Source organism: Piliocolobus tephrosceles, chromosome 15, assembly GCF_002776525.5.
Source record: "Piliocolobus tephrosceles isolate RC106 chromosome 15, ASM277652v3, whole genome shotgun sequence".
NCBI lineage: Eukaryota > Metazoa > Chordata > Mammalia > Primates > Cercopithecidae > Piliocolobus > Piliocolobus tephrosceles.
Window position 1 is genome coordinate 107,685,938 of NC_045448.1, and position 16,071 is coordinate 107,702,008.

At 59.7% G+C, this 16,071-nt stretch overlaps 1 protein-coding gene across 1 annotated transcript; it reads left to right on the forward strand.

Annotated features, from left to right (window-relative positions):
- Nucleotides 1-3,196: 3,196 nt before the first annotated feature.
- Nucleotides 3,197-4,938, forward strand: ADRA2B (adrenoceptor alpha 2B). Its single transcript, XM_023211288.1, is given in 2 exon segments — nucleotides 3,197-4,859; nucleotides 4,862-4,938. Coding segments are annotated over 2 exon segments (1,341 nt in total). The 5' UTR covers nucleotides 3,197-3,595.
- Nucleotides 4,939-16,071: the final 11,133 nt, after the last annotated feature.

Here is a 16,071-nt window from a genome sequence, read left to right on the forward strand (position 1 = left end):
GGGCGAGGTGGCAGGCACCTGTAGTCCCAGCTACTCGGGAGGCTGAGGCAGGAGAATGGCGTGAACCCGGGAGACGGATTGCAGTGAGCTGAGATCCGGCCACTGCACTCCAGCCCGGGTGACAGAGCGAGACTCCGCCTCAAAAAAAAAAAAATAATAATAATAATGCTCGTGTATGTGTGCACTGTTGCCTGCTGCCACTGTCCCTCACGGCCAATGACCTTGTGCCAGGTACTGGGGACAGAGCAGGGATGTCCACTGTGCTAGGCAGGGGCAATGTAACAAACCCATCAGACACCATCTGGGTACAGTGTGCTGAGTGTGGAAGTGGTGCCACCTGGGATCGAGGAACCTGGAGAATGGAGGTCCTTCTCTGCCTGAGAGCGTGGTGACTGGTGAGTGGGCCTTGAAGTGTGAGTAGGAGCCCACCAAGCACAGAAGGAAGGGTGACAGGGTAGCTCCATCATAGCAAACAGCCCCAGGGAAGGTCTGGAGAGTGGAGATCCAGGGCACTTCTAGAGTCCAACACTGGCCTGGCAGGGCATGGATGGAGGGCAGGGATCCACATTGTGCCCTGCCTGCCCACTCCCCTGCTATGCATCTGGGAACGCTCCAGCTGCTCCTGCTGCTGGCTGTTGCTGGTCCGGGACTGAACTATGCCTATCCCTGTGGAACAGGATGTCAGCGCAAGGTCAGGTCTAGTTTGGGAAGAGCTAAAGGAAGCCTTGCTATGGGTAGTAGGCTCCAATTCCTGCACCTGGCAGCCTCATGGGGCTGGTTGGAGCAGGCAAGACCTGAAGGGGAGTGCGTATGTGGGAAGACAGTGAGCCTCAGAGAGGAGCAGGAGCTGAGTTATGTGATGGCCCGCACGGTCCTAGAGAGCCAGTGCACCCACACTGCCCTTGTCCATACTGGAATGGAGCTGGGAGGAGATGGCTGCAGTAGAAGGCGACAGCCTGGGCCAGTGGTATGAATGCCAAAGCAGCTCCTGCTGCCCAGAGGGCACATATCTCCCAGGTCTGCCAGCTGTAGACTCTGTCCCTGGCTGTCCCCACCCGGCCTCGTGCCCAGCTGGCCCAACGAAAGATGCCTAGCAAGGCTTGACACTCAGTAGACCCAAAGTTGTCACTTCTAGGAAGGCCCAGGTGAGCGTCCTCAGTGGGGACTTGCAGGGTGGGGAGGGCACACGGGTAACCCAGTCTCAGCTCCTGCAGCACCCCTTGAAGGAAGATGGGTCAGTAAGACAAAGGCTGATGCTGGCTGCAGAGTCTGGGGAGATGCTCACTGACCCCCAGCCCACGTGTGGTTGGAGATGGTGGAAAGGCCGTTCCTCCCACGTGGGCCTCCGGCAGGCCCAGACTGTGCAGGCCTTGGGAGCCCCGGGACGGGCAGGCACTTGCCTAAGTAGCTGCTCCCAGGCTCTCATGGCCATCCTCTATCCTTCCTCAGGGAAGGGGCTACTGGCATCTCGCCATCACTGGTGATGTATGCCCAGGCGGTGCCCAGGCCCTGCCCAGCCCAGAAGGTGGGAAAGACATCCAGGAAACTAGCAGAGTGGTGGGTTTCCAGCTGAAGCCTGGGGTTGGGGGTGGGGAGGAAGCTGACTGCCGTGTCCGAACCCAGCCCTGGCAGCATCCACCCCAGGGGCTGTGGGCACTTGCACCTCACCAGAAGCTGGGGAGTCTGGCAGAATGACAGGGATGGGGGGATCAAGGAGGCACCTACTCCCAGCACCCCCCTGTGGCTGGGGGGCTGGTCTGGGTACCTGAGATGGGCACCTCCCACCTGAGCCTGGGGAGGCGCTAGACGTTGTCTGTGGGCACTGAGAGGCCACGTGCTCTGCTCCCATGGAGGAGGCAGGGAGGAGAGGAGGTGCAGCAGGTTGGACGGGGCCTGGGGGGAGCCCCACTGTCAGAGGTGGACTGGTGCTTATTTACGCAGAGGATGCCTTGCAGAGTTGGGCTGTGAATAAGAGGCCTCGCTCAAGGCGGGGCTTACGACATTAGGGGCTCCAGAACCGGGGAAAAATGCCCTCAGGGCTGCCCAGGCTGGTGCTGGTGGCGGTGTGGCAGGGAGAGTGAGGGGGCCCTGAGGGAGAGCAGTTGCTCATAGCTCTTTGAAGGCAAGTGGGGGGCCTTAGTCTGAAGTTTTTTTTTTCACCCCAATGCTCTTTCCACTGTCACCCCCAGAAGAGCTTCAGTGTATATCGGCGGGGGGGGGGGGGGGGGAGCCAGGCAGGACCGCAGCAGGGAGGGAGGGTCAACCCTCCCTTTCTTGGAGTTATGTGACAAAGCCCCACCCTTTGCTCCCCCACCGCAAGGTCTCCTTGCTTTATTCCCAGGAAGGGCCCTCCCCTTCGCATCAGTCAAGGGGCGGCAGCTCGCCCCGCGCCCCGTACAAACCCTTGGCTGAGTCGCAGTTGATGCTGTGATTTGAGTCCAAGCCAGTTTCCCTCTTACCTCCTTTGCCCTTAATGGAGGAAACCGAGGCAGCTGCGGAGACACAAGAAGCCGAAGTCCTAAGTCCTAGGCTGCAAGCGGTGGCTCCGGGACCCGGGCTGGGCTCGCGGGCGGCAGCAGGGGGCGCTCGCAGGCCGGGACGTGCGCTCCTCCCTCGGCGCTGGCCCGACGGAGCTGGTCCGCTAGGGGAAGCGCCCGGGAAGGGTCGGGGCCGGCTCCCCGCTCCCCCACCTCTCCGCGGGGTGTCTCCACGGCCGGCCGGGCGGGGCTGTGGTGTGTTACGACCCGGCGTCCCAGCCCCACGCCCGCCCCGCCCTCCCTGCTGGCTCCCGGGCGGCGGGTGGGAGAGCAACGCGCACCCGCGCCCGGCCCAGCCCGACTCCTCGGGAGGAGGGTCCCGTCCTGGTGCCGGCCCGCGCGCCAGCTCCGCGTCCCGGCTCCCGGCACCCACCTACCCCTCCACAGCTGCACGCGTCCTGCCCGGGGGCCGAAGACCCCCGCTCTCCCGAGGTGCGGCCGCCGGGAGGGAGGGAGGGAGGCAGCAGAGGCCCGCCGCGGCGTCCGGGCGCGGAGTCCCGGGCTCACGCCTCCCGCGAAGCGCACCTCCAGCCCACCTGGGTCCGCGCGCAGCCCCGCCTCCCTCCCGCGCCCGCGCCCGCCTCCAGTCTCCGCCCTCCCAGCCGCGCGCCCTGCTCCCAGCTCCCCTGCAGGCGCGGCTGGGGCGAGAGCCTGCAAGCTGAGCGGGCGCACGGTCCTCCGCGCCTCCTCCGCGCCTCCTCCGAGAACCTGCCCAGCCTGGCCCGCGCCCCCGGTCCAGCGCGTCCGGCATCCGCGTGGCGGGAGGGCGCGACCTTTTCCGGTCCCGCGTGGGAGGGGGACGCCGGCGGGACAACTTGGAAAACTTCTCGGGGGCAGACGGCAGGGACCCCGGGCGCCGGTGGAGGAGGATGTAGGAGGGCGGCGGCTGGTCCCGGGTGTTCCCAACCTCCTAGGCCCCCCTCGTCCAGGCCATGGGGCTCCAGCGCCCTCGGCGCCGCTGGAGGGGCGCCGCTCTCGTCTAGCCGAACCGGGCAGCGCTGTCGTCCACGGTGTGCACCGGGCGGGCAGCGCTCCCTCTGCCCACGTCCCACCTAGCCATGGACCACCAGGACCCCTACTCCGTGCAGGCCACGGCGGCCATCGCGGCGGTCATCACCTTCCTCATCCTCTTCACCATCTTCGGCAACGCGCTGGTTATCCTAGCTGTGTTGACCAGCCGCTCGCTGCGCGCCCCTCAGAACCTGTTCCTGGTGTCGCTGGCCGCCGCCGACATCCTGGTGGCCACGCTCATCATCCCTTTCTCACTGGCTAACGAGCTCCTCGGCTACTGGTACTTCTGGCGCAGGTGGTGCGAGGTGTACCTGGCGCTCGACGTGCTCTTCTGCACCTCGTCCATCGTGCACCTGTGCGCCATCAGCCTGGACCGCTACTGGGCCGTGAGCCGCGCGCTGGAGTACAACTCCAAGCGCACCCCGCGCCGCATCAAGTGCATCATCCTCACCGTGTGGGTCATCGCCGCCGTCATCTCGCTGCCGCCCCTCATCTACAAGGGCGACCAGGGCCCCCAGCCGCGCGGGCGCCCCCAGTGCAAGCTCAACCAGGAGGTCTGGTACATCCTGGCCTCCAGCATCGGATCGTTCTTTGCTCCTTGCCTCATCATGATCCTTGTCTACCTGCGCATCTACCTGATTGCCAAACGCAGCAACCGCAGAGGTCCCAGGGCCAAGGGGGGGCCTGGGCAGGGTGAGTCCAAGCAGCCCCGACCCAACCGTGGTGGGGCTTTGGCCTCAGCCAAGCTGCCAGCCCTGGCTTCTCTGGCATCTGCCAGAGAGGTCAGTGGACACTCGAAGTCCACTGGGGAGAAGGAGGAGGGGGAGACCTCTGAAGATACTGGGACCCGGGCCTTGCCACCCAGTTGGGCTGCCCTTCCCAACTCAGGCCAGGGCCAGAAGGAAGGTGTTTGTGGGGCATCTCCAGAGGATGAAGCTGAAGAGGAGGAGGAGGAGGAGGAAGAGTGTGAACCCCAGGAAGGGCCAGTGTCTCCGGCCTCAGCTTGCAGCCCCCCGCTGCAGCAGCCACAGGGCTCCCGGGTGCTGGCCACCCTACGTGGCCAGGTGCTCCTGGGCAGGGGCGTGGGTGCTATAGGTGGGCAGTGGTGGCGTCGACGGGCGCAGCTGACCCGGGAGAAGCGCTTCACCTTCGTGCTGGCCGTGGTCATTGGCGTTTTTGTGCTCTGCTGGTTCCCCTTCTTCTTCAGCTACAGCCTGGGCGCCATCTGCCCGAAGCACTGCAAGGTGCCCCATGGCCTCTTCCAGTTCTTCTTCTGGATCGGTTACTGCAACAGTTCGCTGAACCCTGTCATTAAACCATCTTCAACCAGGATTTCCGCCGTGCCTTCCGGAGGATCCTGTGCCGCCCATGGACCCAGACGGCCTGGTGAGCCCGCCTGCGCTGCCCCTGTGGGGTTGGTGCGGTGGTGCCGGCGCCACCCTGCTTCTTGCCCTGCTGTGTGTGGCTGCCTCCCCTGGGCTTTCTGCTCGCTGCCCAGATCCTGCAGGCCTTGTCTTAGGAACCCCTTGGGAGGGGTGGGCCGGGGGGCTGTTAGCAAGGGTCCCATTGAAGCCTCCCTTTGCCATCTCAGCTGTGGGGGACCCCTTCTCCACCCTCTGCCTGAGCACAGGCTGACGGAGGTGGTTCACATCCTCCGGAGCACAGCCCAGACAGAAGAAGAGACAGCACTTCCTTTCCAGAGCCCTGTGCTCTCCAGGCCAATGTCTGGGCTTTCCTTTCTTGAGGACCCTGTGTTCCTGGCAGGTCACTTGCTTGTGGTGTTTTTGTTTCTTTGTCATCTCCCCCCACCCACAAAGAGCACACAGCCAGCCTTCTACTTTCCCAGGGGGGCCCGCTGCTGAGGAGGAGGAAGAAACCAAGACTGATCACCCACGCTAGGCACTCGCGGTCCCTGGCAGGTGCTGGGATGGGGGCTTATGGGGTGGCACCGTCTCTGGGCTCTCCTTTCCCCCTTCACCTGTTTTTGGATCTGTGGTTCCTTTAAAGGCCAGAACCATGGATCGGCTTCCTTACCCAGCACCCCTCTGGCAGGTGGGTGGCCACATGGATGCCTCTCTGGGGCGGTCTTGGAGGCCTGATCTCTGCCTCGACGGGAGATCCCCGATCACTGGCATTCACCCCCTGCAAAAATCGGGGCGACAATAGCTCGCCGCCTACTTGCTGCAGGGAGATGAAAGTCTTTGCAGAAAGCTTTGAGCTCCGTGGGGGAACGCACTAGAGAACCAAAAATGTGATTATCCGGTGATATAAAAATCCCTTTCCTCTGTGTTTACCACCACCTGTCTTCCTGTAGACTTTTGTCCTGTTCCTGGGGTGTGTGAATCCCTACCCCAAACTGGAAGCGGGGAGTGGCAGACAGAATCACTATTTCAAGTTCAAGAGCTCTTCGAGAATGTGTTCTTGTGGCTACAAAGGTCTGAGTTATTATGCTACATGACAGTGTTTCGACATTTCACCTGCAGCACCAAGAGGGTTTTTAGTGGCTTGGGCCTCCCCAGTGGGGAATAAGTCCTTTGTCAGCAAGGAGGCAATTTCCCCGGGACAGCCCACAATATCCATGCCTTGGGAACAGTCTATGATGAGAGCCTGTGACAGGTGGCAGGGCCCCCAGGTGGGGTGCTGGCATGAGAGCCTGGTGCCTCATGCAGCAGGGGAGCCTCCCACTGGAGTGCCCAGCCAGGTCTCCAAGCCCCAAATGAGTCCTTGTGAACAACAACTGATCCCGCCAGGGGGGTGTTTGTGGACGGCCTCAGACACAGCCACGCTGCTCCCCCCACTCTGATGGGGCTGTGCACTGAGGACCCCCGCTTCCTGGTTCTCAGTCCCACCCCAAAACCCAGCACTCAGAACAGTTGGAAGTGTGGAAAGGAGGTTTCCCAGCCTTATCTTGGGGAGGGCCTGGCTTCAACGCTGGGCCAGCAGGCATCTTAGCTTGGCAGATGTGGGGGCAATGGGCCAGATGGACCTGCCAGATTTGGAAGGGCACCAAGGGAGTTTTCTGGGTGTAGAGAGAATGGAGGGGACCATAAAGAGTCCTTCCTGGGGTGCGGGAGGCTGCCCAGCTCGGTCCTCGGTGGGTTGTTATGAGGCCAGAGCATCGCCCTGGGATGTGGTGGGGAGCTGGGCAAGGGGAGGGACTGACTGTGACCCTCTGCTGGCCAGTCTTGTGTGTGCCCCATGGGACCCCCGTGACCTCTTATTGCGACATGCAGGTGTTTTTTTTTTGTTGTTGTTGTTTTTGTTTTTTGTTTTTTTTTTTAACTCTGAGCTATTTTATCAATAAAGGATATTTTGTAATAAGTAAGTGGTGTCCTTATTGCCCAAGGGCTGCCTGGAGCAGTTATTCCTCAGCAGCTGGCACAGCAGACTCTGGGTGTTAGCCCAATGAGCTGGGGCTCCCTCCCAGGGCCAGTAGTCCTCTTCTCCCTGAGATGTGGCTGGCTGGTCCCCCAAGCCCCTGCCCTTCCTACCCGCCTTTGTCCATGAAGCATCCTTACTCATCATCACGAGCCAATGGGTGAGGGTGGCTGGAGGAGCCTGAGACTGACTCCCGGGAGGGAGGAGAAGGGAGGGCTTCCTGGAGGAGGTGGCCTTTGGGTTGGGTCTTGGAGGAAGAGCAGGAGTACACCAAGAGGCAAGACGGGAGGGTGTTTTGGTAGGGGAAGGGCATATGTAAAGGAGGTGATTGGTGGAATTGTGACTGAGTTTGAAAACGGCCCCAAGCTAGCCCCAGGCGGTCTGGTGCCACCGCCTTCCTACCCCACTTAGTCACCACAGAGTGGGCAGTCCTGGGGCTGAACCAGGTGGGCCTGGTCCCACGGGCAGGGGGGCAGACGGCAGGCTGGCAGCAGGAGGCCATGGGCAGGGCCAGCGCCAGTGGCCAGCCCAGGGAGGGGAGGGAGGAAGGAGGAGACGTGAAGCCCCAGGGTCCTCAGTGTGAGGCCACTCCTTTACTTCCACATTGGCCCAGAATCTTCACTCTCACCACCTCTGTACTGGCGTGGGCCATGCTTCTGCTAGGGACAACCAGCGAGACCTCCAGTGTACCCACCATCACTGACGGACATGGGGACATGGGCTTCACTGAGGACTTAACAAGAAAGACATGCCCTGCCCCGCTCTCAGCTCCCCACACCTGCCGAAGTGCCCACTGCTGATGCCCAGAGGCCTGATATGCGTAGATGAGGATGGTTCATTGACTCCCTTTTACTGATCCGGGCTCTTTGTCTGATGACCTCATCTAATCCTTATGCCTGACTGTAAGGTAAGTATCAGCCCATTTTATACTAGCAAAGTACAGGCCGAGAAAGCTGTAATGACCTGCTTGAGGTCATCCAGGCCCAGCCTCTTTCTGCTGGACCACATTGCCCCCGGTGCTTAACCGTCTGCAAGGGGCAGGCCCTTGAGCCTGGGAGTAGAGAACCCTGCCCCGACTTTGGAAATGGTGGTAGAAAGGTATACCTTCCTGGAGGAGGACTGTTTGCAAGCCCATTTTGAATACGTTATCTCATTAATCCTCACAACCTTGCTGAGAGTGATCATTTTACAAAAAACGAAATTGAAACTTAAAGTGACCTCTCTAGGTCCTGAAATCACAAAACTGTGAAATTCAGGTGATGAAGAATCATGATTCCATCTCTTCAGCCAGCTCTCATTCGGTGGCGCTGGGTATCTGAAGATCCTGAAACTGCATGTGGATGGATTCAGCAGGTGACTATGCTGTGATTGATTGTTCATGTCTGTCACTGCCACAGACTATGTAATTGATGGCAGATGTGTCCTAGATTTTCCATTTCTGACAGCTCACTCCAACCCCTGAACTGTATGAAGGAAGAGACTGGGGCCCAGAGAGAGGAGATGACTTACCTCAGGGGGCGTCACACAGACACAGCTGGCTGAGCTGGATCTAGATCTAGACCCAGGTTACCCATCATGCCACACTTTCACACTGAGAAATTGCATCCGAACTCAAGGAATAGCAGGCCCACATTCAGGAAACATCCGCTGACAGTCAGCTGTGTGGCAGGACCTGTGCTTGGCTCATCGCCATTTTGCTATCTCTTTCAGTTCTCAGATGAGGAACTGGGGGGCGGAGTCTCAGGCACCTGGCCAGGCCCCTCAGCTAATGGGGTGCAGCTGGAGCTGGGCCCAGGACCTGGCTTCCTATCAGGTCTTCTCTCTCATGCTCCATTCCTTCAGCTTTCTGTGAGTAGGACCTGCTTTTGACTTCACCCTGAGCCCATCTGAGGACTACAGGTTGATGAGACTGGCTGAGAACAGCCAGAGGTGGGAGTGGGGTAGGTGCAGCCCTCTGCCTCCAGGAATAATCCTGGCAAGTCACCTGGAGGTGAGGGTGGCAGGTGTGGGGGACGGGTGCGCGGCCAGCAGGGGCGCTTTGCCTGGCCGTTCACCAGGTGGATGGGAGTTGTCTCAGCCGGTCACATCATCCTTCCAGACACCCCTTTCTTAAGACGTCCCTGCTGGAAGGGAGGCCCTGCTGCAGAACGCAGTATAAGAGGAGCTGGGTAGAGCAGGATGAGGAATATTCCAGAGCCGCACCTCCTCTCTGAGAACCTGGGTCCTTACATGGCAAGGATACCCTTGAGAGGGACTTAAGGGGCAGCTCTACCTTGGGATGGCCGCTGAGAACTTTGGGGCTGCTGAGAACTCCTCTTTGGAGGACTGTGGCTGAAGGGACTCCTGACTCTTGTTTAAGAAGGGACCTGTGGCAGGAGAGCCCGGTTGATCTGCCCCCAGTACTCAAGGTGGAGGAGGCTTGTGGGTTCATCAGACCCTGGACCCTCTCCCCATCCTCTGCATGGTCACCCTGTATGTCGGGGGGCCACTGGCAAGGGGTGTGAGACCTTGCCCAGCTCCCACCTGCAAATGGGTTTGCCGCTGGCTGGGGAGGAGGCATCGGCCTGTCTGCAGTCGGACCTGGGCAGCATTTGGCTTCCCTGGCACTGGCAGGGCTTTCTGCTCCCAGATCCTGGTTGCTGTGGGTGGCAGGGCAGGGGGAGGTGGGGAACGCAGGAGTCATGTCCTGTCCCTGCCACCACCTGTTGGGCTGTCCTTAGGCAGGACTCGGTCCCTCTCTGGGCCTTAGTGTCCTCGTCTGCCCAGGCAGGATTGCCCCTGCGGTCCCCAGGGTTCCCCAGCTTGGGGCTCCATCTCTGCCTTCCCCCCACAGCCACTCCCTGCCCCAGGTCCCTGGGACGTCCAGACGTGAAGGTTCTGGGAGTTCATCAGTTGTTCTTAGTGTCAGGCTCGTGGGCAGGATGGCGGTGGTGTTTTTCTCACCTTTGTGCCTCAGCGCAAAGTTAAATGGCTCTGGAGTAACGGATGGGTTTGGGGCCCTCTGAGATGTGCCGTGGTGAAAGGAATCGTGAGAGTCCTGAGATATTAGGGTCCAGGGCCGGACACCCATCATCTGAAATTGATGTGATTACTATGCCTATTTCACAGGCAAGGAAATTGAGGCAGAGACAATTGGCTGAGGTCATCCAGAACCAGGACATAAACGTACCCAATCTCACTTCAGTGGTGTCACCCACTGGCCTCACTCTGCCTCCTCAACAGCCCTGCCTCCAGCAGCAACCTCTGCCTCTTCCCCAGCCCTGCCTCCAGCACCAGCCTCTGCCTCTTCCCAGCCCTGCCTCCAGCACCAGCCTCTGCCTCTTCCCAGTCCTGCCTCCAGCACCAGAGCTCAAGCTCTCGGTCCTTCCCAGTCCAGCAAAGCCCCTGCCCTGTGTGAGCTTGGGAGCCTCACCTGCTGACCCCAGCCACTCTCGGCAGCTCTCCCTGTTGGCTGGCCCTTCCACGAGAGCAGGAGCCCTGGCAGGGGGTACAAGACTACCACCCTCCCAGGCTCTGCTCACTGTCGGCAGGGGAGGCGGGGAGCTCTGGGCTAATTTTAGATTCTGGGATTCTTCGTGCTCCTGCATCCGTCCGCTCTTCCATCTGGGCTTGGGAAAGGCTGTTGTCAGAAGGCCAGTGCTGGAAGGGCCTGGATGTCAGCTCGCACCCTCCCCCAGGCTTGTCTGCTCTGATCGTCTCACACCCTGGACTGACCCTGGCCAAAGGCTCCTGCCCTTGAGGCCAACGATTGATCAGCAGTGATTTCAGAGCTGAGGTGCCTTTTTACCGCCCACCTGCTACCCCCTGGGATTCTATGTACCCACCTTCCTCCACTCTCCCTTCTCCCTTCTTCCCTTACCCTATCCTGGCCCTTCCCACTTCCGGGTCCTCAGCAAGTCCCCCTCCTCCGAACCTCCTGTTGCCTCCTGCTAATCCCCTGACCCCTGCCTTGCCCAGGGGGATGGTCCTGGCTCTTCCTGAGCTTACAGGCTCCATGGAGAACTGGTGCCTGCGAGGGGACCGGAACAGACTGGAGACCGAAAAAGAGCCTCCCTCCCTGGAAAGTCAGGGCTATTTCTGTCCTTGCGGCAGCCCATGGGGCCCCCCCCCCCACCGCTCTCCGGCAGGGCAGGCGGGGGAGTTGCCGAGGGTCCTGACCTTTGATTTCCCCGGGGAGAGGGCAGGCCCCTTCTAGAGCTGCAGGGTGGACCCCACCAATCTCAGAGCAGCGGGGACTCAGATGGAATTTGCTCCCCACCCGTGGGGACGGGAGCTGCTTCAAGAGGGCAGAGGGCTGGGCTGTTGTGTGGGGACCCCGGTGTCTTGGTGTGGCAGCTCAGCCCAGCTCAGTCACAGCTACAAAGGGAGTGTGAGAGCCTACCTGGGCCTGCCGCTTGGATTCCCCAGTCGGGGAGCCAAGGGTTAAACGCAGCCTTCCTCCTCCCGGTGCGGGAAGGACTGGTGGAGCAGCCACCGCAGCAGGCTCCACTGGTCCCTGTCTGTCAGGTTCAGCTTTGAGGCAGCTGTTCTAGCTGCAAATCCCCTCAGCCTGCGGCCCCTCTGCCCCTGCTGGCCTGGCAGCTGGATGTGGGTGGGCACCTAGCTGGCAGCTCTTTGAGGGATTCCTCAGCTGTTTCGGGGTCCAGAGGCTCAGGGCGTGATCCTAGGAGGACCACCAAATTGCTGGGTGGCCCCGGGCAAATCTGCTCACCTCTCTGGGTTTCAGATGCCTTCTTGTCAAGTGAGGGGGTCAGAGAGGAGCATGGTTCTAATGATGTCCTGGGTGCTTCCCCTGGAGAGATGAGGGGAAACCGAGGCCTCCTGCCCCCTGCCCCCTCCCCCCCGCTGCTGCCAACCTTTCTACTTGCTGATTGTTCAGAAGGCGGCTCCCCTCACCGTTCACCAGGTCTCCTCCTCTACCCTCCTGCCTGCACCCACATAGCCTCCATCCCCCAACCCCATCCGGGCTCAAGTCACACCCCTCACCTGTGTCCCAGGGAAATCTAGGTGGCTGAGCCCCAGAAGGGTCATCTCGAAAGACATTCCCCAGGGCAGGTGGAAGCGGGTGGGAGAGGGCAGTGGCCATCTGCCTGGGCTGTACATGGTGTCTACAGTAAGGCTGGGAGGGGCACTGGAGTTGGGGGGCAACAGAGGAGGAAGTGGGTGAGATCCTCTGGGAGGGGCAAGTGGGGAGGTGGGCCCTGGGAAACCAGGCTTCCACGGGGTCATGGCTCAGGATGATGCAGCAGAAGATGCGGCTCCTAGCAACAGACCTGCTTTCACCCCAGCAGGCCTGGGTCTGTGCCCAGGGGCTTCCTCTGAGAGGACAGCCCGAGAGGGCAGGGACTTAGCTGCCTCGTCTGTACCTGTGCTCCTCACCTTCCGGCAGAACCTGGCCTGGAGCAGGTGCCCAGGAAATATTTGTTGGGGAAGTGAGTTTTCCCAGCAAACTGGGGCAGCCTTGGTTATCTACGGCTGGGGACCCTGGGTTCTGGGACTGTCTCTGATTTGGGTTTTCATTTTCCGTTTTGTTTTGTTTTCTCCATAGTTTCCTAGAGAAATTCTGTCGGAAAACTCCATCCTGGTCTTGGCTGAGCTAGAGGCAGGAGAACTGTCCCCACAGCACCCGGGATGCACCAGGGCATCTGGAGAGGTGGTGGCAGGGACCAGACCCAGAGAACAGAGGCTCAGAGAGGGCCTGACAGAGAGGGGATGGGCAGAGAGAGGGCGTGGGTGGGGCCGTTCCTGGAACAGCATGGAAAGAGCACTGGCTTTGGAGTCACAGCTGGCGCTACTCCTTACCAGATACATGGTCTCAGACAGACCGCTAAACCTCTCTGAGCCTTGACTTGTCACATTTAAAATGGGCCAGGTGTGGTGGCTCATGCCTGAAATCTCAGCACTTTGGGAGGCCGAGGCAGGAGGATCACTTGAACCCAGGAGGTGGAAACGAGCCTGGGCAACATAGTGAAATCCCATCTCTACAAAAAATTTTTTAAATTAGCCAGGTGTGGTGCCGTGCACCTGGGGTCCCAGCCATTGGGAGGCTGAGGCAGGAGGATCGCTTGAGCCCAGGAGTTTGAGGCCATAATGAGCTGTGCTTGCATCACTGCACTCCAGCCTGGCAATGGAGCAAGACCCTGTATCACAAAGAAAAAAAAAAAGGGAGAAAATAATTAAAATAAATAAATAAAATGGGATAAATCTACTTTAAGATTGGGGAGCGGCCAGGCACGGTGGCTCAAGCCTGTAATCCCAGCACTTTGGGAGGCCGAGACGGGTGGATCACGAGGTCAGGAGATCGAGACCATCCTGGCTAACACGGTGAAACCCCGTCTCTACTAAAAAATACAACAAAACTAGCCGGGCGAGGTGGCGGTGCCTGTAGTCCCAGCTACTCGGGAGGCTGAGGCAGGAGAATGGCGTAAACCCAGGAGGCAGAGCTTGCAGTGAGCTGAGATCCGGCCACTGCATTCCAGCCTGGGCGACAGAGCGAGACTCCGTCTCAAAAAAAAAAAAAAAAAAAAAAAGATTGGGGAGCGTGTTGAGAGGTAGAGATGACACGTAAGCTGTTCCTATAGAGTGCAAGGGTACAGACAGGCACCTGTGAATGGCAGACCCATTACATTTAATCCTCTGGACCCTCAGGTTCTCTTCAAAGTGAACGGGCAGAACTCCCTGCCCCAGTTGTCCTCTGACTCCTGCTGAGAGGCCTGACGGAAGGAGGGTGGACTCTGCCCCGTGTCCTTCCTGCTCTCACCCCATGCTTCTGTGGGCTCCAGGACTCTCCCATAGAGAGCTTCAGCAGGCCCTCTCCAGTGTGGAGCTAGGAGGGGAAGGTTCTCAGGCAGCTGTGTCAAATGTGCCACCTGCGAGCCTATGTGCCCTTCTTGCTGTGCCCACTCCAGACATCAGTAATGGGCCCCAGAGCTCTCTCCATGACTAAGACAAAGTTGCAGGGAGTCTCAGGCAGCAAACAATCGCTGGTGTGAAAGATGAAACTGTTTGTCCCTCAGATCTGTGGAGAACCCCAGCCTTGTCCTTGATGGGTATAGGGGAAAGGGCTGCCCACCCTGGTGTGAGGGGTGTCATACAGGGCAATAAAGAGGGCCCTCTCTAGAGACCTCTAGGATTCCCGTGCTGCTGCTGCAGTGGGGGCATCCAGGGGTCAAATGTCAGCACCCAGGAGGACCCCAGTATTTGGAGAAGCCTGCATCAGAAACACAGCCAGTGAGCAGAGAGAAGGGTAGGTGTTGGCAAGGATGGGAGCTTCTTGAGCCGGCACACCTTGACTTAGGCTGGAGATAGGAGGTAAGGGTGATGAAGGGATGCAGGGGCACTAGGAGGTCCTATTCTCTCAGGAGTGTGGAAAGCAAGGCAAGGATGGTTCAAGCACCACCTGAGCCTACGCAGTTGAATTCCCTCTACCAGCACAGTGCTCCACAGCAAAGGGGCCAACCCTGCAGTTCTCATCCTGACAACACAGGGAGCCCCCATCCATGTGTGTCAAGGTATTTGTGTCTTATTCCCTGTGTATCCCAGAACCATGTGTGACAATGCCCAGCAAACAGTGAAAATGGAAGGGCTGGCCTGGCTTGTCAGCGGCCCCAGACACCAGTCTCTCAGGGGTGCTAAAATATCCCTGGAAAAGTGGTGAGATGGAGAAAACTATATTTATGAGATCTCCTCCCAGAGAGGAATAGTTGAAGCCTCCAGAGACAGGCTTGAACAACAACAGATGCCGGTTGTTTGTTAAGTGGCCCTTGCGGAGGGCGGCTGGGCTGAGTGCCCTTACAGCACAGTGCTGGTGTTGCTGAGTAGGGTGGGCAAGTTTGGGGCTGGAAGGGAATTGTTGGAGACCTTGGAGGTGGGCACGTGCCCTTTGCCACTGCACCCACCTCAGCTGCAGTCACAGGAGGGACCGCTGGTCCAGGGTACACAATTTACAGCACCCTGTGTCAAATCTATCTTGACACTAGTCTCCAGTGTGCTAAGCTCTGTGCCAGGCTCAAAGGCCACAGAGAGCCAACACCACCTTGCACCCTAGCTGTGAGATGGGGTCAAGCCACCAGTGCCAAGGGCGCAGAGCACTGAGGGATGGCGTGAGTGACCCTTGGGAAAGGCAAGATCAGCGGGCACTCGAGTGGGTGGGCCTTGGTGGAGAGTAGGGAGGAGGGTCTGTGGGAGGGTGGCCCTGCAGAGGGCTAGAGGGCTGGAGGCCAGTGTCACAGGCAGGAGAAGGGGAGTGGGGGGCGTGCGATCCAGATTGTGGCTTGGGTGTGGGCTCGCTCATGTCCTGAGGTGACTTCTGGCCCCAGGCTGCCCCCTCAGGGGCAAGGGACAGGGCAGTGAGGCCCCAGGCCAGCAGCCAGGCTCCAGGAGGCAGCTGACCAAAATAAGCCGGGATGTCAGAGTCTCCTGTCTCCAGGAAGTGGAGAAGAGTGATGGATGTCAGGAGCTGGCCTCGAGTGCAGAGGAGCGGGGGAAGTTGGGGAGAAGAGGGGGAGGAAGGAGGAGGAGGGGAAAGAGGGAGGGGAGGAGGGGTAAGGAGGAGGGGATGGGGGAAAGAGGGGGAGAGGAGGATGGGAAGGAAAAGGAGGAGGAGGAAGGGGGGAGAGGAGGAAGAAGGGGAGCCAGAGATGGAGGGGGAAGAGGAGGAGGGGGACAAGACAGGGAGGAGGAAAAGGGGAGGAGACAGCAGTCACAGCTGAAGGTGTCCAACAAACTTGTTTTCTTCTCTCTGGTCTGAGGTCTCAGGCTGTTGCCCCCGGGTCCGGTAAGGGCACTGGTCTTCTGGAGCCCTGCTGCACACCTAGCACCCCTGTGTCCTGAGAATGTCTTAGAATCCCAGTCAGTGGAGGGTGGGAGAGAGGACCCCGTGAGTGCAGGCAAAAGGAACCAGGTTTCCAGGAGCCTGTTTGGAGGAAGAGAACAACCTGGTGCTTTGAATTTGATTTTCAACCCTTCCATTCTGCAAATGAAGAAACCTGGCCCAGGTGGTTTAGGGATGATTCCCAGCTCCTGTGTCTGATAATGCTCGGAACCACTCTGCAGCCCAGGTCTCCACACCCCCAGGGCACAGCCGTCTGCATGGGGCCTCAGCCCACACTCCTGGAGGAGCAGGGGCAGGAGGGAAGGGGCGGCC